Here is a 25,690-nt window from a genome sequence, read left to right as displayed (position 1 = left end):
AAATATTAATTAAGAACACATAATGATTTATAAATCACGCTTATAAAATTAAAAATTTTCAGGTTTGGGAAAGTAATAATCTTCTTATATATATATATATGTAATGCCTAGAATCATCCATAACTCCTTCTCAATATTTAAATAAGAGGTTAACCGTTCCCAAATCCATGTCATGTAGAGGTAAAGACTAAAATTTTAACCTTTTTTGTACTTTTAAATATCAGGCAGTAGTCATGCTGAGGTAAAGACTGAATGCTTAAAAAAGACAAATGATGAATTATCGCTTCCTCTTCAAAAGTGGCTAAAAAGAGAAAAAGGATAACATTTTTCAGGTTACATAAGACACACTCCAACCAATTTTAAATGTTTGTTGCATTAATTTTCATGAGTTATCGTATCGTATTGTATGGATAGTAGAGGTATAGTAGTTGTTAGTAGACTAAGCTTGTGCATTTCGGTACATGCACGTAATTTGGTAGCCTTGTTTTGTCAAATGTAATGTCAAGCTCAATAATTATTTTATTTCTTATACTAGAAAGTAGAAAAAGGGTGGGGAGGACGGGGGCGGAGTCTAGGCATAAGCGATTAAATTTCATGGAACTCTGGATTGATATCCAACAATGACGATGTCGTTGTTTGTTTACTAATAAGATGATGAGTTTCCAGTATGGTATTTGTCAAATGAAAATGTATGACAAAATAGAAATACAATAGAATTGAAAACAATTAACGAATGAAAACGATGATGACAAATAGATAGGCCTTTCCAACTATCGAATATTTATTGTTGTGAAGAGATGAAGGGAACTCTTCTAAACCAAAATGTTCAGACAGCTTCAGTCTCAAGTCTTGTACGTATGGTTGCTGAGTGATCTGATGAACTCTTTTGTTAAATTTGATTTAAAGAATGAAATTATAATGTGAAAGGGTTGCTTTTATAAAAGTTTTGGAAATGTTATCATAATATTTTTTATTTGTACTGATCGTTAGGACGCGTGAAGGATTTTATAGTGGGTATCGTATTTAGCATAGATTTTTTTTTTCAAGTTTCCTCGAGATCGAAAATGGGATAAGGAAAGAGAATGTCAACTAACTAATCTTACCTAAGATCTTGACAATCAAGGGTGTCAAGTTCCATTTAATGTATAAACTCCAATGGGTATTGACTTTAGCCTAATATTTGTACCTTTCCGCACAAGTATCGACTTCCATTGGTATCAAGTTTAGTTTAACATTTTGACTATTTTTTCTTCCCTTAAAGATGCACCGTAAGAGTGCTTATAGTTAAAGCTTTATATTATATGAAACAAAGAGAAAAAAAATAGACATTATGCTATACTAAACTTAACACCAACCAATGTCGATGATCGAAGTCAACGCTAATAAATATGAACTAAATAAGGTGGAATTAGACACCTACAGATGTCGAGGTCCTAGGTAAACTTGTTAAACGAAATTCTCTTTCTTTATCCCTCTTCGATCCCAAAAAAATCAGTAGTTAAAACCTCATATTACACTCAACGCACATGAAACAAAAAGCATTCTAGAAAATAAACAACATGAAAATAAGCCTTCTCAAATAATAAAAATAATTTCCTATATCGAAGTAAAAAAGAATAGGTTAAGCCGAGAAAGAATGGGATAACTAGGTATAAATAAAGTAAAAAGCTGAACTTTAATTTCTTTATATTATTCTATTTCTCAATGATTTCTTTAATCACATTATACTATAATAATATACCAGCTGATTTAATCTGTTCATATAATGCCCATAATAGGATGCCAATCAAAGTGTCTCTAGCCAAGCTTTTGAGAAGACGTTGAACCCAGCCATTAGATTCAGCTTCAGATGGAGTCTTCCCTGCAAGGTCTCTGAACCGTAGGTTCCCTTGGTCCGACACTAACGCATATATAACACCATTCATGTGCCCCTTTCCGATCACCCCCACCACTGTTTTACACTTGTTCACTGCTTTACTCCGTTTAAGAGACCACGCAAGATACTGAAAATGCAGCACCGTAATTATTCACTAATGACCAATCATATTCGTATGGTTTTCGCAAATTGCAAATTTAAGAGTTATATGTTTCCTGTGATTTTGGTGTCATATATGAGTACATGTTTATCCCTTTTGTTTTTCAATCACTGATCTAAGGCAGTCCATCTTCAGAGATTTTTTTGCTTGTATAAATTAAGAATACTTACAGTGTCTCGCTCATGTACAAGAGGCTGAAGAAGTGACGGATATGAGAAGCTTAAACGCTCATAAAGCTGAAAGGTATCATTTTCGTAGTTTTGTTCCTGCATTGCAATATGGTATATAAAAGATTTAGGATATTTTCACTTTCAGAGAGACTTCACACACACACACACATATATTCTTTTGAATTCTCGTACTTCTCTTCTGTAAGTGCATATATTACTTATGCCTCATGGTCCATAACTATAACCCACTTTGCAGTTTCCTACAACTACATGAACTTGTTTCCTATTCATCATCTCAAAATAAAATATCTTTCAAACTCTACTTTATGTTTAATAACAGAGTTTTACGGTCTTTGTTTTAGAAAATAGGACCAACAACCTTTTAGAGTATAAATTACAAAGTCTTTCAATACAACACTAAATTATAGCTTTGATCTTAAATGTTGATATCCAGTCACACCCTATCATCTACTGAATAAATTTTACTCCATCCTAATCAGCTTATTGTTCTCATCCGGGCTCTGAGTCTCTTTTGTAACTTTTCTGTCCATTAGTATCCAATGCAACTTTTATCAGCACTCATAAATACTATTTCCGTAATTTATAGGTTGATAATGAATTGTGTATTGAAAAGTAGAAGACAGATCTCAACCCTCTAATTATTAAATTATTTCTTCCCCTTTGCAACAATATGCATACATAGACAATTAAATCCAAATTCAATAATGAAACAACGGGAAAAGTCTATGCGAAAATATAAACAGGTAAGGGTAAAACCAAGAGATCATTTTTGGATATATCAGATGATGGTGACGTTATCCCTCGAATGACTGAGAGCACTAGAATAACTTTCTCACTCCACTTCAGAGAATTCCAAGCCCTCTCAAGCTGTCAAAAACGTCACAGAATTAAACACTTCTTCATTTTATGCATAAAAAAGGATACAGTTTAGCCTTCATCAGTCCTAAAAACAATTGGTACAATAGCTTCCGAAAATAAAGCTTATTCAACTCAGCATTTCTGGACCATATGGGGGAACTAAAATGTGTATACCGTAATCTCAATCGGGCGATCCCCCAAAACTATTTGTGCACCAACTTCCTCAGATGCTTTGCGAGCAGCTCGGAACTGCCGAAGCAATGAAAATGTCAATTATTTTTGGAAAAAGAGGAAAATCTGATGATTAGTTTATGTGAAGTCCAAAACCTCATCTCCGAAAGGACGGTTGAGATCAGATGATAGTTTTGAAGAGAAAAGTGCCAAAAGTAGACGCAATGCCAGAGCAGTTTGACCCCCTATCATTTAAGTGAGCAAACAAAGAAGAAATTGGTAAGCCCTTTCACTAGCACGTCCAAAGATCTGCAAAAGACATTAAAGCCTGCTTACCCAAGTTTATGCTACGACCAACAGCACCAAAAAACCCAGTCCCACTCAAAGAAAACATATTTGATCGTAATTGTTCCCCATTTTCAACACCACTGGATATGTACATGATCCCAGCTCTGAAAATGAACTCTGCAGTAATGAAAGTCAAGACATGGAATGAAGAATTGATATTATCCTAGTTCTTTATTCAGTGATCTATCAAAATCCATCAAGTTCCTAGAAGTAAAAATTTCGATTTGAGGAAAACCCTTCAAATATTTGACAAATGTTCTAGGAAAGATTCACACAGGTTTATCCAACTAACCTGTTTATAGATATATCTTTTTCATGTATGAGTCAATGAATTCAACCAGGAATAAGATAAAAGAAAAAGTATTTCAATCAATTCCTGTTAGTTTAGACATTCTACATTTGTAGGAAATCGGATTGAGAACTCGAATTCAAACAAAAACCCTACAAAATAGAGAACAATTCAGAACTCGCCTGCTTCTGCAGAGTTCGACCACCACATTGTCAGGCCTGACAGCCCTGACAACACGCTCGACATCGGAGGCTGATTCGGGCGAAATGTGAGTTGTACCCAACAGCCATATCGCCTCTGGTTCAACGAACTCGGTCCTCCAGGCAGGAACAGGGCCGAACTGCCGCTTCTCGACCAACACCAACGTCCCATTCTCCGCCAAGTCCACTAGCTGAGGATAAGTTTGTCCGATTTTGGCAGTGGATTCTGCTAAAATATCTGCTCTGAAATCGAAGTCTGGTGGTGGCGGTTTGATGGAGACCTTGAGGGGTTTGACATGCTTTGTGGATAGGAATTTTGGATTCGCGGAGAATATTGGAAAGCTTGATTTGAGAAGAGCGTCCATGGATGGCAGAAAAATAATTTGAATGAATGAAAACAGAAAAGTGTGATTCTGACTTTAAGCTCAAAAACTAAGTAGTCCCAGTTTGTGTTCCAGGTTTGGATAAGAAGATTAACTACCAGTTAACCACTACACAATTTTTTTTTTTTATTTCCTTTCTTGTTGGCGGTCTTTTTCATTTTGTGAGGTTTATTTAAAATAAAATAATATATTTACTTAAAACAGTAATAGCACGATTAATTCATTGGAATGGAATATGTTGTAATAGAATACTCATTCTGTGATAATGAAATAAAGTTGTAATAAAATTGAATAAGCATAATGAATGATTTGGTTGGATGAAATGAAATGATTATTGTAACAATATTCATGCATTTAATTGGGAGTAGACATATAATAATAATAATACTCGAATGATTTAATATTCTCTTTAATAAATTAAATTATATTTTTATTTTATAAAAACATTAAAAACCAAAAGCGTTAAATGCTAAAATGACAAATATACTCTTTAGTTTTTTTTTTAACATCTAATTCAATTTTATTTTAGTATACTTTGTTTTATACTATTATTTTGTATTTGCACATAACTTTATGTTTTATAAATTCAAGATTTAAGTATACCACTTAAACACATTTACCAAATATCCTACATTATATCCCATTATAGTAACATTATATTTTTGCTTAATAACATCGTTAGTATTGTTAAAGAGTGTTACTATCAAAAAATATATTGTTAAAGTAGTACGAACATAACCTAACAATCATCTTAGCATCCATCTTAACATAACAAACCATGGTTGGCTTTCAAAAGTCCAATTACAGTAGAAAACTCATTTACACATATACAAAAAGTGACAATATTAGTATTACATACTTCCATGTCATTATATCAACCTACAATTACATACAAAAAGTTATATTACTTCACAACCACACCCAATTACATATACAAAAAGTGACAACTTGCAATTACATACAAAAAGTGATATTAGTTCACCACTGGACCCAACCCATTAAGACATGCAAAAAGTGACAACCCTCTATGGCATACAAAAAGTTATATTCATCCACCACCACAACCACATCGTTAATGGGTAGAAATAAACTTTTTCACCTATGCTAATCGCATAGAAGGTGGTAGACCTAGGAAAACGAGATTTTCCTAGGATGATCAAGAAATTTGATCAATGCATTAGCTTGCTCATCATCTATTAGACCTTCTATTTCATCTAAAAACTCATAGACTGTTTGTACATTTTCTTGAATGAGTATTTCTGTAACACCCTAAAAATTTTAAGAATTTAATTGTGAGAATCTGCAGTAATTAAATTCATATATCTGTGGCTTTGTGTTCTGCTATTGTGTTTAAGATCTGGTTTTTGAGTTGCATTGTTAAAAGTTTTGTTATTTTTAAAACAACCTTTAACCATGTGTTATGTAGTTAAGTGCAATTCTGGGTAAATTGATACTAAGAATGAGTCTGTTGGTTCACTGGTTAAGCATCTGTCTGTATTCTATCTAGTTCTAAGTTCAAGTCCCATTGTATGTGTTAAGAATTTTTTTTTTTTGCAAATGTCGGAAGGTGGGATGGTGGTTAACTTAAAACATTCTGAAGAAATTTTATCGTTTCATTTTTTTATTTTCCTAAATTCTTGGTTCTCTTTTCCTTTTCTTTTTTTTCTTTTATTTTTGCTTTTTACTATATTTGAATCTGCGTTAATTGGGAATTCTTCATTGCCTGTGAGGTCGATTGTGCGATTATTGTGTAAGTCCATCGTTATCTTCTTTCGTTCTGCGAGCTTTGTCTTGTTAGCATTATTCTGTCGAAATGAGATTTTGCTCGTTCGCTCGAGCATTCTGTTTAAACATTCGATTGGTTACTTTTCTAGGCGAGGATATTACAAGAGATGTTACTCTGCCGCGTTAGCCTGATTTCCTCTATTTCGTGTGAGGTAAGTATGCGAATTGAGTTGGGGCTGCGTTGAAACTTTCGACATGATCTTAACAGTAGGTTGATTTTAGCAAAATATTGAAAACGATGGTGTAACTGATTATTGGATGGTTAATTAGGTTTCGGGTAGTCCCCGCATTATTTTTCCGTCAAAGCGAAACCAGGTGCGGACTGGAAACCTTAATTTTTGCAAGTTTCAGTCGCCAAAATTAGTGGCTGTCGATGCCACACAGCCAGGCACATGGGCGTCTGTCCAGGCCGTGTAATCCAAATAGCCATGCGGTTGGCCATGTAACCCACTGTTTATCAATTTTGGGCCACACAGGCGTGTGTCTAGGCCGTGTGTGACCATATTAGTGCAGAGTTCACACGGGCGACAAACACGGGCGTGTACTGAGGCCTTGTGAGTCACACGGGCAGGGACACAGACGTGCGTCCAGGCCATGTAACTCACTGTTTATGTTTCAGAACCACACGAGTAGAGGACATGGGCCTGTGACCCGGCCGTGTGGCATGTTAATGGAGCCCGAAATATATTTTTCAAGCCGTGAATGTTGCTTAACACTGATACTGGCCTCCTCAATATCCTACGTGGAAATAACATAGTTGTATGTAGACTTTGAAATAAATTAGAATGACTGAATACATTATATGGGTATTTGTACTCTGCATTTGACTGGTTTGGGATATTGTGAAGAAGGAAGTATCTGTTTTGAATTAGTGGCTAAGTCACAATGCGTATAAATCTGATTCTAATGCTTTGTCGTATTCTGATCTAGCAGCTAAGCTGCGTCTCTGTAAAAGTGTCAAACGGACACTCTAAGGTGTGCAGAGTTGGCTGAAGACGGTGTGTAGCGAATGGGGGTAGAAATATTACATCTGAATCTGATCTGTATCGCATATGAAACTGAAATTCTTATATATATACATAACTAATTTGCTCTGAATTTAAACTGAAATTACTTCTGTATCGATCTGAATCTTTGAATTTGAAACTATTTTATAAGTGAGCATTAGTTGAACAAACTTCTTTTACGCACTATTTCAGGTGGTTCCCAGTCTTGTTCGGGTCTGTGCCTCGGGAGCTCTGTCAAGCTTTTATCCTTCTTTTAAGTATTACGTTTGAAGTTTTGGTACACTATGATAGTTTGACTTTAGAAGATTATACACTTAACTAATCTTTGTGCTGAATACTATGTGAAGCATGGTTTAGTATTATTGTGTTAATTGCGTGGTATTTGAGTATTGATGATGTAACTCTCTAAAAATGGACTAGACGTTTAGGCCAGGCTTAGGATGTTACATTTAATGGTAGCAGAGCCAAGATTGTCAACACTCGGACTGTGTTTGGGCTCATAATGTGTGAGAAAAGTAGTTTAATATCTGAATTAATATGGAAACATTGAAAATTTAGTGAATGACCGAGCCTCTGACGCTGACCCTGTAAGTATTTATGTTTTGTTATAAAGATTGTAATACCTAAATTTTTGTTTGGGTAAATGTTTTGATGTGCACTGGTGAAATCATCCAGTTGAATGTCTGAATTGATTTGTGCAGTCTGACATTGTAGCTAGATTACCATAATGAGTTCGTGCAAAAGTCGTGGAGGCTATGTTTGAGGGCGTTGAGGACGCCGAGGAGGAGCTCAGGCAGAGTCATCCTCTATGGGTAGTATACCTAATCTGGAGACCAGCGAGACTGTTGGTAGTCCCACTATAGAGACGGAGTCCCAGACTACTATGGCTGGGGATGATGCACTATCCCATGCCATGATTTGAGCACTGGAAAGGATCGTAGGGACCCCTTCGGGATCGAGAGGATGAGGGTCAGTTACTGAACGACTCTGGTCAAATAGCACTGAATTGTTCAGGGGCATCATAGGAGTCGCTCTTACTGGTGCTGAGTATTGGCTTAAAGCTACCGAGTGTATTATTACAGATATTGACTGTACTCCCACTCAGAAATTGAGGGGTACTGTGTCCTTACTATGGGACGAATCTTAACAGTGGTGGATGATAGTTGAGCAAGGTGCTCAGCCCGAACAGGTGAACTGGGATTATTTCAAGAACGCCTTCCAGGGTAAGTATGTGGGGGCGAGCTATGTTGAGGCTCACCGACACGAGTTTATGAGCCTAGTCCAGGGTGACCGATCTGTGGCTGAATATGAGCTGAGTTTCTGCGGCTGAGTAGGTATGCACGGACTTTGGTAGCGTCTAACTATGACAATTGTGTAAGGTTTGAGGAGGGATTGAGATATGATCTGCGGGTTCTGATAGCTCCTCAGAGGGAGCGGGTTTTTATGGACCTAGTTGACAAAGCAAAGATAGTGGAAGAAGTGTAGTGGACTGAGCGTGAGCAACGTGCTCGTGAGAAGGATCAGAATAAGATTAAGAGGGATTCGGGTCCCTCTAGTTTTGGTCAGCGCCCTAAGAAACGAGTGAGATTTGATAGGCCCCTGAGGACCGAGGCACCAGCTGTAGTGACTGAGATTAAGTTGTGCAGTGATTGTGGGAGGCACCATCCGGGCAATTTCTGGAGAAAGTTGGGTGCGTGCCTCTATTGCGGATCGATGGAGCATCAAGTTAGGGATTGCCCTCGTCGACCAGAACATGTGCCAACTATAGTATCGACTTCGACTCCGGGTTCTGTTCAGCCTCCGAGAGTAGTCAAGCAACCACCTAGAAGTCGCAGTACTAATAGAGGCGGTAATAGTTTGGGTAGAGGACAGAGGGCACCAAGTAAAGGTGCAAGTCAAACTGAGGTTCGTCAGCCAGTACTGGTTTATGTGTCGAGACACCGCGAGGAAAGCGATGATGCTGGTGTCATTGCAAGTTGATATTGGCTCTACTCACTTGCACATAGCTAGTGCTGTTTTTATAAATCTGGGTTTAACCGTGAGAAATACTGCTAGAGAGTTTTCTGTGGTTAGTCCTTTGAGTCAGTTAATTCGAGTTGATAGAGTATACAGACAGGTACCCCTAGAGCTCCAGGGTATGGTATTTCTAGCTGATCTAATGGAATTACCCTTTAATGAGTTTGATTTGATTCTGGGAATGGATTGGGTCGATGAATATCGGGTCAGTCTAGATTGTGCGACCAAGAGAGTTATTCTGAGATCGAATGAGAATAATGAGGTGGTCATGGTTGGTGAGCGTTGGGATTACCTCTCTAATGTAACCTCTGTTTTTGTAGCAAGAAAGTTGGTTCGAATTGGGTGCGAGGCATACCTTGCTTACGTATCTGATTCTGTTCCCGCAAAACTTTCGGTGGGAGATATCCACACAGTGAGGGAATTCTTGGATGTCTTTCTCGAGGAATTGCCCGGAGTATCTCTTGATAGAGAGGTGGAGTTTGGAATTGACCTGTTACCAGATACGGCCTCGGTATCCATTGCACCCTACTGTATGGCCCTGAAAGAACTGATAGTGCTAAAAGCGCAGCTTCAGGAACTCCTTGATAGGGGATTCATTCGACCAAGTGTGTCTCCATGAGAGACACCGATGTTATTTGTTAAGAAGAAAGACAGGTCAATAAGGATGTGCATAGATTATCGGCTGTTAAACAAGTTGACAATCAAGAATAAGTACCCATTACAGAGGATTGACGACTTGTTTGACCAATTTCGAGGAGCATCCGTCCTCTCCAAAATATATATGCGCTCCGCTTACCATCAGTTCAAAGTCAAGGAGGCTAATGTGTACAAAACTACCTTCAAGACTCGTTACGGACATTACGAGTTCCTGGTGATGCCTTTCGATTTAACGAATGCTCCGGTGTATTTATAGACTTAATAATCGGGTGTTTCAACCGTATTTGGATCAATTTGTGGTGGTTTTTATCGATGACATCCTAATTTTCTCCAAAATGGAAGTTGAACATGATAATCACCTTCGTATTGTACTTCAAGTACTCCGAGAAAAATAGTTGTATGCCAAGTTCAATAAGTGCGTGTTTTGGTTGCAGGAAGTTGCCTTTCTAGGTCATGTGGTAACTGTGGAAGGAATCCGGGTCAATCCCAAGAAAATAGAAACTATAGTTGAGTGGAAGTAACCAAAAAATGTAGCTAAGCTTCGTAGTTTTCTGGGTTTAGCCGATTATTACCGACAGTTTATTGAAGGATTTTCTCTGATTGCATCACCTCTAAGGAAGTTGTTACGCAAGAATGCTCCATTTGTATTGTATAAGGCACAACAGTCTAGTTTCGATAAGCTCAAGTCCGTTTTGACACAGGCTCCTATTTTAGTTAAACCAGAATCAAGTTGAGAATTTGTGGTATACAGTGATGCATCACATGTTAGGTTAGGATGTGTGCTTATGCAAGACGGTAAGGTGGTCACTTACACACCGCGGCAGCTTAAGACACATGAGGGTAACTACCCTACTCACTATCTTAAGCTGGCTGCAATGGTGTTTACTTTGAAGATCTGGAGACACTATTTGTATGGTAAAAGGTGTATCATTTAGACCGATCATAAGAGTCTCAAATATTTGTTAACTAAAAAAGAATTAAATCTTCAGCAGCACAGATGGATTGAATTACTCAAAGATTATAATTGCACGATAGAGTACCATCCGGGTAAGGCTAATGTGGTAGCGGATGCCCTTATCCGTAGAGTGATTACTGATTTAAGAGCAACGTTAGCACGTCTAAGTTTGGTAGAGGATGGGGGCTCGTCTGAGTTTGGTGGAGGATGTGGGATATTACTAGAATTACAGGTTAAATCGATTTGGGTGGAGCAGATTCGAGTTAAAAAGTAGAGTGATGAGTCCTTAGTTCAGCATTTGCAACACGTTTATTCGAACAAGACTTTTCGGTTTTAGCTTAAACAACGATAATGTGTTGTGCTTCAATGGTCGGATTTGTGTACCTAATGATAAAGAGTTGAGACGTTCGATCCTATAGGAGGCACATAGTAGTCCCTATGCTATGTATCCTGGTAGGAACAAAATGTATCGGGATCTCCGAGAGCTCTATTGGTGGCCTGGACTAGAACGGGAGGTAGTCACTTTTGTGTCCCACTGCCTGACGTGTCAAAATGTTAAGGCGGAACATCAGTTGTCTTCCGGATTACTTCAGCTAGTTAAAATTCCTCAGTGGAAGTGGGAGCGGGTAACGATAGATTTTGTTAGTGGGTTGCCTTTAATTCCCACCAAGAAAGATTCAATTTGGGTCATGGTTGATCGATTGACCAAATCTGCCTACTTCATACCCATCCGATCAGATTACTCTTTATAGAAGTTAGCTAAACTGTACATCGCCAAAATTGTGAGACTACATGGAATCCCAGCCTCAATCATCTCTGATAGAGATCTGCAATTTACGTCTTGGTTCTAAAAGAAACTCTATGAAGCCTTAGGCACCCGACTTAATTTCAGCACTACGTACCACCCTCAGACCGACAGACAGTCGGAGTGACTTATTCAAACTCTAGAGGATATGCTTCGGGGTTGTGTGATAGACTTCAGAGGTAGTTGGGAGTAGTACCTAACGTTGGCAGAGTTTGCATACAATAACAACTTTTAGTCTGGTATTCAGATGGCACCCTATTAAGCCTTGTATGGTCGTAAGTGCCGTACTCTGTTATGTTGGACAGGATTAAGTAAACGCCAGTTATTGGGTCCTGAGCTAGTTTCTGAAACTGAGAGTATTATGAAAGTGATTCGTGATCGCCTGAAAGCATCCTCTAATCGACAAAAGTCTTATGCGGATTTAAAAAGAAAGGATATTGAGTTTTCGGTAGGTGATCAAATGTATCTAAAGGTATCACCATGGAAAAAGTTTTCTCGATTTGGACGCAATGGTAAGTTGAGCCCGAGGTTCATTGGACCTTACCGTATTCTGAAGCGTGTCAGACTTGTTACAATCAGTCAGAGTTACCGTCAGAATTAGAACAAATTCACGATGTGTTTCATGTGTCGATGTTGAGATGATATCGATCTAATCCATTGCACATTGTCTCGGTCGACGAAATCGAGTTGCGACCGGATCTAACATTTGAGGAGGAACTAGTCCAGATCTTAGAACGTGATGTTAAGGTTCTGAGGAAGAAAACTGTTCCACTAGTAAAAGTTCTATGGTAGAACCATGATACTGAGAAAGCCACGTAGGAACCTAAAGAATCAATCTGACGGTTGTATCCGTATCTGTTTTGAGTTAGGTAAAATTTCGAGGCCAAAATGTCTTTTAGGAGGAGAGAGTTGTAACGGCCTAAAATTTTAAGAATTTAATTTTGGGAATCTGCAGTAATTAAATTTATGTATCTATGCCTCTGTGTTCTGCTATTGTGTTTAAGGTCTGGAGTTAGAGTTGCATCGTTAAAAGTTTTGTTATTTTTAAAACAACCTTTATCCATGTGTTATGTAGTTAAGTGTAATTCTGGGTAAATCGGTGTAAAAAATGAGCCTGCTAGTTCACTGGTTAAGCATCTGTCTGTATTCTGTCTAGTTCTGAGTTTAAGTCCCATTGTATGCGTTAGGAAATATATACTTTTTTGCAAATGCCAGAAGGTGGGATGGTGGTTAACTTAAAACATTCTAAAGAAATTCTATCGTTTCTTCCTTTCATTTTCCTAAGTTCTGGGTTCTCTTTGCCTTTTATTCTTTTCTTTTCTTTTTACTTTTTACTGTATTTGATTCTGCGTTAATTGGGAATACTTCGTTGCCTGTGCGGTTGATTGTACGATTATTGTGTAAGTTCTGTCGTTATCTCCTTTCGTTTTACGAGTTTCGTCTTGTTAACATTATTCTGTCGAAACATGATTTTTCTCGTTTGCTTGAACATTCTGTTTAAACATTCGATTGGTTACTTTTCTAGGCGAGGATATTACAAGAGAAGTTACTCTGCCGCGTTAGGCTGATTTCCTCTATTTCGTGCGAGGTAAGTATGCAAATTGAGTTGGGGTTGCGTCGAAACTTTCAAAATGATGTTGACGGTAGCTTGATTTTAATAAAATATGGAAAACGATGGTGTAATTGATTACTGGATGGTTAATTAGGTTCTGGGTACTCCGCGCATTGTTTTTTCGTCAAAGCGAAACCAGGTGCGTACCAGAAACATTAATTTTTACAAGTTTTAGGTGCTGAAAATAGTGGCTGTCGATGCCACGCAGCCAGGCACACAAGCGTGCACACGGCTTTGTGGCAGGCTGTGCGGTTGGCCATGTAACTCACTATTTATCAATTTAGGGCCACACAGGCGTGTGTCTAAGCTGTGTGTGGCCATATTAGTGCAAGGTTTAAACGGGCGATGGACACAGGCGTGTGCCTGGGTTGTGTAACTCACTGTTTGTGGTATAATACCACATGGCTAGGGACACGGGTGTGTGCCCAGGCCATGTGAGTCACACGGGCAGGGACACAAACTTGTGTCTAGGCCGTGTAACTCACTGTTTATGCTTCAGAACCACACGGACAGAGGATATGGGAGAGTGACCAGGCCGTGTGGCATGTTAATGGAGCCCGAAATCTATTTTTCAGGTTGTAAATGTTGCTTAACACTGATATTGACCTCCTCAATGTAGAAATAAATGATTTTGATTATATGAGAACGGTCTGATACTCTGAGACTAATATGGGAATAACATGGTTGTATGTATACTATGATACTTATTCTGATGTTGAACTGTGTTATCTATTTGTGAAATAAATTAGAATGACTGAATACATGATACGAGTATTTGTGTTCTACATTTGCGTAGGTTGGGATATTGTGAAGAAGGAAGTAATCTGTTTTGAATTAGTGACTAAGCAATAAAGTGTGTAAGTCTAATTTTGGCACTGTGTCGCATTTTGATCTAGTAGCTGAGTTGCGTCTCTGTAAAAGTGTCAAACGGACACTCTAAGGTGTGTAGGGTTGGTTGGGCATTGGATGTCCTTAACAGTGTGTTGGGATGGCTGAAAACAGTGTGTAGTGGATGGGGGTAGGAATATTGCATTTGAATCTGATCTGTATCGTATATGAAACTGAAGTTGCTTATATATATATGTAACTAATCTGCTCTAAATGTGAACTAAAATTACTTCTGTATCGAATCGAATCTTTGAATTCGAAACTATTTTATAAGTGAGCATTAGTTGAACAAACTTCTTTTACGCACTGAGTTCACAACTCATTTTGCTATTGGTAGGATTTCAAGTGGTTCCCAGTCTTGATCGAGTCGGTGATGCGAGAGCTCGGTCAAGCTTTTATCCTTCTTTTAAGTAGTACATTAGGAGTTTCGGTAAACTATGATAGTTTGACTTTGGAAGATTATACACTTAACTAATCTTTGTGATGAATACTATGTAAAGCATGGTTTAGTATTATTGTGTTGATTGTGTGGTGTTTAAGTATCGATGATGTAACTCTCTAAACTTGGACTGGACCTTTAGGTAGGGTTTAGGGTGTTACATTTAGTGGTATCAGAGCCAGGTTTGTCAACACTCGGACTGTGTTTGGGCTCATAATGTGTGAGAAAAATAGTTTAGTGATAATTAGTATATGAATTAATATAGAAACACTGAAACTCTGGTGAATGACTGAGTCTCCGACGTTGACCCTGTAAGTATTTCTATTTTGTTATAAAGATTGTAATACCTAAACTACTTTTTGGGTAAATGTTTTGATGTGAACTGGTGAAATCATCCCGTTCGATGTTTGAATTGATCTGTGCGCTCTGACATTGTAGCTAGATTACCATAATGAGTTCGCACGGAAGTCGTGGATACGGTGTTCGAGGGCATTGAGGACACCGAATAGGAGCTTGGGCAGAGTCATTCTCTATGGGTAGTTTGCCTAATCTTGAGACTAGTGAGACTGTTGGTACTCCTACTGCAGAGGCGGAGTCCCAAACTTCGACGGTTGGGGACGACGCACTGTCCCTGGCCATGATTTAAGCACTAGAGAGGGTCGCAGGGACCCATTCAGGATCGAGAGGCCGAGGGTCATAGGAGTCACTCCTACTGTTGTTGAATATTAACTCGAGGCTACCGAGCGTATTATGACAGATTAAGTCACACACTACATCTTCAGCAACAACCATCTACCTATGCTCATCTCAACCAAAGCCACTATTATCTTTTCCTTTGAGCATGTCGTAAATGATTGCCCAATCCTTTTTTAATGTACTAACCCTTTATTCAAGATTAAGTTTAACCTTTAGCATTGCTTGAGGTAAAACATTTTCCATCATTATTTTCAATTTATGTAAATAAACAACCTTGAATCTCGTATCTGCATTAAAATTTACAACATTTTACAAGTCTACCATACATGAAATCAACGCAACATCTTCTTCTAGAACCCTTTTTCTTTGGCTTTCTCCAGAATTTTAGGAAGAAGTTGCAGTTGATTGTGGAAAGCTTGGCATACTGTTAAAGAAAGTTGCAGACAATCAAATAATACAAGTCTAGTACAATACAAAAATACCATAAACACAACATCAAAGATAAATAAAATAACATAAATCCTTTCACACAACACTTCAAGCCCCATTACTTTCTAGATGCTTGCGATTGATTGAAAATTTGATTTTGCTAGTTCCGTCCTCCAATTTTTTGATGCATTAGTTGGATGGATATTAATTATATTAGGTTCATCATCCTTTATCACATTACTATTTAAGTCTTCTCCCAACACCGCTTCAATAGGATCAAGACTCATTTTAGTTCAAATAAAATTATGAAGCAAGCAACAAGCAATAATGATCCGATTGTGCACCCTCACAGGATAAAATGATGTATTCCGAAGTATACCCCATCTAACTTTTAATAAACCAAAACATTTTTCAATAACGTTGTGTGTTGATGAATGTTTCATATTGAAAACTTTTTTTGGAGTACTTGATTTGTGAACTTGGCAGCATTCGTTCAAGTGATACCTTTACCCTCTAAAAGGTACAAAAAATTCTCACAATTTGTGAAACTAGCATCAACTAGATAATAACAACCTATATTAAGAAAATACTTTTATAAATCTCTTGTTCTCAATATTAGTATGATCTAAAAAAAATAATTCAACTACCTCCATATCTATACTTTACCATGAGTGAACTTTAGTCCATGTCTCTTAGTAATGGCATCTCGAAGAACTCGTCCATCAGCAATAAAACTCCCCCAACCAAGAAGAACATAAACAAATTGCATATCAGGTGTACAAACACCTAACATATTTGTTGTTATGTCAGCTTTTTGAGTTTGATATCTAGATTTATCAACTAATGGAACCCTAATCTTGATATAGGTTCCATCTAAAACACCTAAGCAATTTTACAAATAAAGTAAAAGGTCAAGTTAGGATTTTCTATTAAAATCTAAATCAAGTGAGTTATTTCTAAATAATATATATACCAACTCCAATACGTTGCACCATTTCTACCTTGTGACTGTAAAATTAGTTGGAACTGGCTCTGGCTTTTTACGTAACACATCTTGTAGGCATATCACATCATTTAATACGTTGTGAAATGATCTACTAACGATTTCCCCAGACCTATTAAAGTGATGCTTGATAACTTAGTTTTAAGGTGATGAGCAATAATATGTAAGAACATTTCCTTTGCTCATCTACAACCATGTTTCTTGATAACTTGAATCCCCCTAAAGTTTGTAACATCTTACGTAATTTTAAAAAAATCTTGTAACACCCAAATTTCTAATAACCCGAACATTTGAAATAACTGGAGGACTAAATCGAAAGAGACTGCAAGTTGGTAGCCTCTATTAAAAGAAACAGTAAAGCCGAAAGCTGTAATGGACATGGTTAAGAACAAAACCTGGTTCAGTTGGAATGGAACCAATCGGTTCCTTAGCGGGAGACGTAATAATTAGCTACGGACGATTCTCATAAGGTTGGTAATAGTGCAAAAAGGGATATAAATAGCTAGGAAATGGCTTCCTAAGGATGGATTTCTTCTCGGCTTTGTTTCATTTTCTTTTTTCACCTTCTTCGGTAGCTTGAAGAAGGAATAACCATGAAAGGTTCTGCATGGAGCAGACTTCATGCGGATGAAGATGAAAAAGTAGGGAAACCAACAAGCTGGTAAGGTTTTAAGCCCTTCTATATACGTAAAAGTTAAGGAAATGAAATCATGGACTTCAGAACCATTTTAAGGGTTTTGCATGTTCTTGGAAAAATGGGTTTAAGTTGAGAATATTAAGTATAACCTATGATTTTGGTTAAAATTATTAGCTGCCAAGAGAATGAAAGCTCTAGCATTCGAGGAGGCTAAGCTACAAAAACGATGAAGTTTTAGGTGAGTTCATATGACTCCAACTATAGTAGTTATAATCTATGTTGTTTGAGTATGCCATGTTGCATAAACATGAAATATGATGATATATGCATGCATTGCATGACTATAGGAAAAACCTCAATGACATAGATAAAGTTAGGAAGGGAAATAGAGAGTTCAGAAGGAACACTGTAGTGTTTGAGCATCAATGTTAGGTGGTGTAAGGGAGGTAATGGAAGGAGGATTCAGGAAATAAGAACCATGAAAAGGAATTTACTGTGATAGCAATATCGACTAGTCCTTTAGGGCGATATCGTACAATGGTATATGGCGTCAGACCATAGATGAAAGACGCTATGAAAGTCCAGTATGAGGTACGTAGCGTAAAAATATGGATGAAAGACGTCATGGGAGCATGGTAAAAGGTATAAGATATACTATGTTAGACCATAGATGAAAGATGCTATAGCAGCCAGGTATAATGAGTAAGAGCATGGATAAAAGACTCTACAACATCATATGATAGTACGCTAGGATGACGGATCGGTGTAAGACCATAGATGAAAGACTCCATGGCATCCATAGAGATAGCTCGTTGGGACAGTAAATACAGAACAGAGATAGTCCTTCGGGACAGTAAACACAAATAGAATTTGTCAGAACAGTAAACATGGGGTAAGTTTAATAGGATAAAAGAAATAGGGTATGAAGGTTATAAGACCTTTGCTCACTACGACAACTCTTAAAGTCTGCCAGGACCTCAAGCGAGGGGAATACTGCTAGTGCGACAAGAATGAGAAACCACACAAGTGGAAGAAGGTGTAAGTAATGTCAAGCGGATTTGGAGGAATCCACCAAAATGGTGAAAGTGGTAAGGAAAGAAGTGAAAATGGACAAGGCATAGGGGAAGACCTAAGAAGAACTAGAGGAAGATATGTCATACGAGAGTTAGCCTTGTAATGGCCTAAATTCAAGGTTATCGGAACAGTGGTTTCGGGACCACAAATCCGATGAGGAAAAATTTATTTTTCTTATATTTTTATGGTCTATGATTTCACGGAATGATTTTGTGAAAATTTCGTTCGAAAATTTCGACGTTTGGGCACTCAATTTAGTCAAAAGGACTAAATTGTAAAAAGTGCAAAAGTTGAGTTCTACATGTTAGAGGTGTCCAGTTGTTATGAAACTTTAAATTGGAGGTCCTTATATGGTAATTATACCATTGGTAACTTGGTAGACAAAATGGACATGAGATAAGTGAAATAGAAAATTTTTAAGTTAGGGGCAATTTGGTAATCTAGTAATTAAAATGAATTAAAAGGGAAAAGATGGCAAAATCATCATCTTCTTCATTAGGACGAAATCAGCAAGGGGAAGCCATAGTTAGGGTTTTCAAGCTTCCAAGCCCCATAGTAAGTGATCCCAAGTCCCGCTTTTAATGTTTTTACGTTTTGGAGTCCGGTAGCTTAATTTAGCTTATTCTAGCAATAATTTAACCTAGGGTTTATATTTGGAAAAATACCCATAGGTGAAAAGTGTTTATTTTGATGTTTTATGATAGAATATGAAGCTAGAAATTATGTTAAACAACTTTTGTTAGCCGATTTTAAGCAAAAAGCGAGTAAAACGACATAATCGGTAAAAATACCTAATGTTCATAAGTACATGTTAGAGTGGGAATTTGATGTTGGCATAGAAGAGAAAATTTTCATCATGTCATAAAACATAAGAATAAGGGATGAAGTTTAATTTCCGAGCCTTGGGTCAAAAATGTAATTATGTAAAGTTTAGGGCAAAATTGTAATTTTGAAAAGTTAGAGTCAAGGGCTGTTTTGTTGAATGTGAGTATTAAATAAGTTAAATTTTCTATTTTAGATCAAGAAGAACGAAACTCAAGGTTAGACAAAGGGAAGAATAAAGTTGAAGACTAAGTTGTTGAATTGGACTATATTTGATACCGAGGTAAGTTTACGGTAAATAAATGCAATATTTCAATATTTATTATCAATGCTGTTATTTTCCAGCAACTATGAATTTATTTTATGAATTTATTTGATGATGATCTAAGCATGAAATGATAGAGAATTAAAATTAAAAAGTCCCGTTGATACATAAGGATGGTACTGGATACGAATGTCATGACATTTGGGTAAAGAGGTCCCATGTAAGACCATGTCTGGGACATGGCATTGGCACCGAGATGAGAGGTCCCATGTAAGACCATGTCCGGGACATGGTATTGGCACCGAGATGAGAGGTCCCATGTAAGACCATGTCAGGACATGGCGTTGTACCGAGATGAGAGGTCCCAAGTAAGACCATGTCAGGACATGGCATGGGCACCGATATGAGAACATCCCATGTAAGACCATGTCCGGACATGGCTTTGGCATGTTATTATCGAAGAGACCCGAGTATCCTTATTATTCCAATGTAGCTCAACGGGCTTGTAAACGAATTATGTTCATGAAAGTTCGGTTTAAAGCATAAATGGCAAGCTCGTAAGTTATAAGAGTTAAGAACTTATTATACTATCAATTGATGTTCAACGATGCAGCAAGAGTTGAGTAAGTTATGTACACAAGTATTCTAAGTAAACAAGCAAGAGAACTAGTATGAGATTAACTAAAGAGTAAACTAGAGATATAGACATTTGAGTTTAATTATTTAAGTTAAATATTGTTATTTATTTGCTAGTAAACTTACTAAGTTTTATGCTTACTTCTTTTATTTCTCTTTCTCTTATAGTATTGCAAAGCTACTTCAAGGATCCTAAAGAAGTCGGAGATCGTCCACACTATCAACCACAACTGCTCGGTATTTTATATCGAATCACGTTTGAGTTATGGCATGTATAGGGATTTACTTATTTTGTATGTTTGTGATTATGATTTTGCTAAAGAATGGTGTGTAAGTATTTGATGATGTATGGTTATTAAAATGGTTAAGTATGAAGGTATTTGTTGTTATAAGAGTCTAGGTGATAAATTATGTATGGAAATCATGAAAGGATGAAATTTTGCAAAGAAACAGAATTCAGGCAGCAACAGTGACGTGACTTTGAAAAATCACCCAAGATAGTATAAAATGAATTAGAGGGTTAATGATATATGGAATTAAATCTTGTTGAGTCTATTTTCATTTAAAAATAACGGTGTAGCGAAAGGAATTTTATATTTTAAGATATGTGAATTTTCGTGAGACAGGGTCAGAACAGTTTTGGTGTCCCCTGTTTTGAGTTTAGAAAATCATTAAAAATTTTACAAAAATGGTTATGAGTTATAGTTTATATGTATAGATTTCTCATTGAGTTTATTTTCTGTAGAAACAAGTAAGAACTTCATATGAAAATCCTACAGTGAGAAAACTTATTTTTAGTGACTAGAGGTCAGGGCAGTCAGGTGGTGAAACAGGGGATACTTTAACTAATAAACTGTACTAATTGGCTGAACCAAAAATTCTAAAAATTTTATGGTGATTAGATATATGAGTCTAGTTTCAGGGAAAATTTACAGAATTAAATTTCAAGTTCTGTAGCTCAAGTTATAATTAATTTAGTAACTGCTGCGCGATTGGACAGATTTGCTGTAAATAGTGAAATAAATTTTCAAACCTAGTTTTTATGCTCCGAATTGGTAAGATAAGCTAAGTAATGCCTCGTGCTCGACTCCGGAAACGGTCTCGGGTAAGGGGTGTTACAAGCCTAATTATGAAGAGGTAAGAAAGGAAATTCACTGAGGATCACAAGCAAGGATCCGTCATTAAGAGCCACCAAGGAGAGCTCAAAAGAGTTTTACGCAAGAAGAAAACCTCAGGGGAAAGATGGGAGTTCAACTCCTAGGATAAGGATTTTGTCCAGGGGATAGTATGTCTATCAAGACTATTCCTTTTTGAGGATAGTCTTTTACAGAAACATGCCATGATGATAGCTCTGAATGGAGAAATTACGTAAGAGGGGAAGTAGACTCGTATAGTCTGATTAGTGATGGCCTAGTAGGATGATAAGTCAGTTGTTCATCATATAGGACAGATGAGGTCTCAAGTTAGTCTAATGCATAAGGAGAATTACTAAAAGTAGTGCCACTATTGTTACCAATAGGATGGAATAAGAATGGTTTGCCAGAGTTGCGAGGTCCGCTATAAGCCAACACAATATTGAAATGTTAACAAGCCCTTCATGACTATGGTATGGAAAGAGAAAGTCCACCAAGGACTAGTTCGACCATAGAAGTCCACCAAAGACTAGTTCGACTGTGGAAATTAACAAAGCAAAGTATGGCCTAATGACTCTTGGACAAATTTACAAGAGAGTGCTACTACAGAGGTACATGGTGGTAGACAGGCGTACAATCAAGTAAGATAGAGGACAATGAATACCTGCATGCAAGGTGTATGAAAGGAAGGAAAGACGAGAAGTAAGGATAGGACTTGCTAATATGGTGAGGCGTTTAGATTTTGATCAAGGGAGAGTTGAACCAATGGAAGGTCTTATAGTGAGCCGAGTAGCTCAGAGGATCAGGTGGAGTTCACCACCCTGATAACGAACATATGCCTTGAGCAAGCAAGGGGTTAATTTATATTTAGTTTATTTTACATTCATTACGTATGGTTAATTTATATGCATTCAAAGGGTTATCTATGGGTAGTAAAGGAACTCACTAAGTTCATTTGTACTTACAAGAGTTTGTCTGATGTTTCAAGGACTTATGAGGATGATCAAGGACTTCAAGGAGGTACCAAGCCAGATGGAGTGGAGATCAAGGAATCGTAATTAGATCAAGCCATGCACAGAGGAAGGGGGAACTAACAGAGGTTTTACCTCAAGAATTGTTATGTTGTATCCAGATAGTACCCTTAGAATCTGGATTTTTAGGACAAATTGTCCTTAGTTAAAATTTAAGAGTTATTTTGTGTACAAATAGTCCGTATAGAAATGGAAACCTTGTAAGACCCAACTTTTAGATAAGCTTGAGGAATTTTGTGTAAGAAATAATATTAATTTAATATAGTTTATTTTTTACAATTTAGTCGATAAAAAATTAGAATAGGTGAACCCGGTACATTTGTGACGCTCCATACCCGGATCCGGCAGACAAGTCGGGTTGGGGTGTTAGAAATCTATTCATCCTAACTTGTTCAATACAAGTATCGTCACTAGTATGTACAAGTCACTTCACATAATCTCTTTGAGCATAAAAATCTAAAATCTATGATCTATTCCTTGGTCTATAAGGTTATAGGCCAGAGACGACACCCAACATAACTAAGAACCAACTTGCAACTGTACACATTTTCAACCATACTTTCAATGCAAGACCAATTCTTTTTCTTCTCTAACTTTGTACAATTAAAGACAAACAAGCCATTACAACAAGATATCAAAGTGTTACATATCTTCACATCATAGTATAAATTAATCTTCAAATCATATTAAAGTGTATATATGAATAAAAATAAAAATTTGAAATAATTACTGAAACTAGAAATTTGAAACAATTCTCTAACTAAGAAGATAAAGAGCAGCAAAAATGCCACCATAATCAAACTAAAACAACCACAATGTTAAAAGCTTCCAAAGCAAACCAATAATAAATATGAAATAGATTTAAATCGATTGAAATAAACTTAAATTGATTGTAACGATTTTGAATTGATTGTAACTAATTTAAATCGATTGTAGCACATTTGAATAGAGTGAAATAGTTGCTGTTATTTTTCATGTTTCTTGCTACATTTTTCTGTTTTTTGTTCTTTGTTCTTCTTGACTTAAAAACATAACATTTTACCTTTAACTAGACAAATGAATCATGAATGTGGATGTTATCGTTAAGATTTTAAAATTATATAAATGATATCTACTAGAATCAAATTCCACTATAAGTAGAGAAAAATGTGAAAAGGATAATGTAACATCTCGTTTTATAGTGGTGTCGAAAACAGTAGTTTCAGGGCCACCAAATCTAATGAGTAAGTTCATAAATATTATTATTTAATATTTACGATTCAAACATGATTTTAAAAAGGTTTTTGATATAGTGATTTTTGTTATATAAGCGATTTATTAAGTTCAAGTGGTATGACCCTAAGGTCAAGTGGTTTTAGAAAATGAGGTATCGGGACCTCATTTTTATAAATCGAGCTATAAATTTTTTTATAAATATTTACGGAGTGTCATTTAGGTAGTAGTGAAATTTCGTCTAAAAGTTTTAGTGTTTTGATTGTTAATTAATTAAAAAGGATTAAATCATAAAATATGTAAAATTTGATCACTATTTGATTTGAGTGATTAAATGGTTAATTGAATAAAGGAAAAGGGACTTAAATAGTAATTAGACCATTCAAGGAGTTAGTGCTCAATTATGGGCATGAGATTGGTGTTTTATTTAATTATTAATCAAGGTTAAAATGGTAATTTGATAATTAAATTAAAATAAAATAAAACCAAAATGTTTATCATCATCTTAATGTCTTCTTCATCGATTTTGAATGGAGAAAAAATCCATGGAAGACCTTGAAGCTTCGGCTTACCTTGTGATGATGCATGTAAGTCCATTTTAACCCTGTTTTAAAAAAAAATGTTTTTGAAATCGTTGCAACTAGGTCCAGCTAGCCCATATCTTTGATTTTGAAACCGTTGAAGATTTTGAATGTTGCCATTGATGAAACTGGTGATTTTAGGTGTTAAATGATGAGTTTGAGATCTTATTTGTCATTTAAAAGTATTTTATTAAGTGATTTTTGATGAATTTTTCGATTAGGGACTAAATTGTTGAAATAGTAAAAATGCAAGGATTTAATGTGAAATTGTTGCATAAATGGGCTGTTTTGGATACCATGAATATTCGAGTAGGCTCAATTTTGGGTAAAAATGGTTAATTTGCATGTTTTGGGCTCAAGGACTAAATTGAATAAAAGTAAAACCTTATGGGCAATTTTGTAAAAATGCCAAAATGAATAAATTGCTTAAAATAAATTTTTTTACTATCTAAATTAATAATTTTACTATCTAAATTAATAAATTGAATTAAATTATTAATTTAGATCAAGATTGGGTAGAAAATATAGGACAATGGAAAATTACCAAAATGTCCCTGTACTTTGACATTTTTTCAAAATAGCTAGGTAAGCTTGTATGAACTGTTCTATGTATAATGTTGACTAAATTGAATGTTATTATATGATTTTATTGAAAATTAATCAATATATATGTTAATTATACAATTTATCGAGTAAAGAAACGATGAAAATTCAATGACGTACTACGACTACCGAGTCCTGTTTGAACCTTAAGAATATATAGAACTTAAATGACATGTCATTAGGGTTACTGTGTTTTGGGTGCTAGTCCTGAACATCTTACCGATGGTTGAGTTCCGACATGTGTTGCGAATACTTGACACTTGTGTGAGCAGCATCATGTACCTACATTCCGACAGACAACTTGTGTGAGAAGACCCATTTATGGCTTAAGAGAGAGCATCTATGTAAAGGAAAAGGAAAGAAATGATTTCGACCATCTGTTAGTACATAGTGTGTGAGATTCCCGAATATCCAATATTATTCTAAGTAGTTCAATGGGAATACAAAGGGAAGGAATGGTAAGTGTTCCGATTGGCAATGTCATGAAAGTATGGCAAGGCATGAGTTGCTGATTAAAGTGTGTATAGCCATTTTCATGAAAAGTATGAATGCTTATATGCTATATTCATGAAAGTTATTTTATCATGTGGTGATTTATGCTAAATTATGTGTTTATTCACTAACTTGTGAATATGGTTAATGCTATATTTATTTCTTGTGTGTTGTGCAAATGAAATGGTAAGTGTTCAATATGAATTAAGATAGGTATGCATGAAACTCATTGAAATGGTGATATATGAAAAACATGATATGTTACGAGATGGATGATAAGTCCAATTGGATTGTGCTCAAGTATTATGATTATCCATGTCAAATTCATATGAATCATGTTTAAATGAACTAACATATGTTGTTGATGTGCTTAGGCTTATGCCAAGCTTGTGGATATGATGGATGTTTATGATTATGCTTGTACTATGCATTTGTA

The 25,690-nt window shown here is 36.3% G+C and overlaps 1 protein-coding gene and 1 long non-coding RNA gene across 3 annotated transcripts; one reads left to right on the top strand and one right to left on the bottom strand.

Annotated features, from left to right (window-relative positions):
• Positions 1–1,652: 1,652 nt before the first annotated feature.
• On the bottom strand, positions 1,653–4,569 carry LOC105798498 (uncharacterized). Of its 2 annotated transcripts, none has more exons than XM_012628593.2 (7): positions 4,076–4,569; positions 3,593–3,708; positions 3,413–3,501; positions 3,260–3,334; positions 2,984–3,094; positions 2,207–2,302; positions 1,653–2,003 (listed from the first exon to the last, which is right to left on the bottom strand). In XM_012628593.2, exons 1-7 carry the CDS (start codon positions 4,456–4,458, stop codon positions 1,728–1,730), a joined length of 1,146 nt encoding a protein of 381 aa, XP_012484047.1. In that variant the 5' UTR covers positions 4,459–4,569; the 3' UTR covers positions 1,653–1,727. The 2 variants fall into 2 exon arrangements, with proteins under 2 accessions (XP_012484047.1, XP_012484049.1); XM_012628595.2 differs by having other exon boundaries at positions 3,593–3,721; positions 4,076–4,413.
• Positions 4,570–19,502: 14,933 nt separating this feature from the next.
• LOC128032424 (uncharacterized) lies at positions 19,503–20,573 on the top strand. Its single transcript, XR_008188547.1, has 2 exons — positions 19,503–19,584; positions 20,371–20,573. It is a non-coding gene; the product is annotated as an uncharacterized LOC128032424 (long non-coding RNA).
• The last annotated feature ends 5,117 nt before the right edge of the window (positions 20,574–25,690 follow it).

The sequence above is a fragment of the Gossypium raimondii genome, chromosome 9 (assembly GCF_025698545.1).
Source record: "Gossypium raimondii isolate GPD5lz chromosome 9, ASM2569854v1, whole genome shotgun sequence".
NCBI classification, from domain to species: Eukaryota; Viridiplantae; Streptophyta; class Magnoliopsida; order Malvales; family Malvaceae; genus Gossypium; species Gossypium raimondii.
Note: the sequence above shows the minus strand (reverse complement) of the source record. Positions and strands in the feature narration are given on the sequence as shown.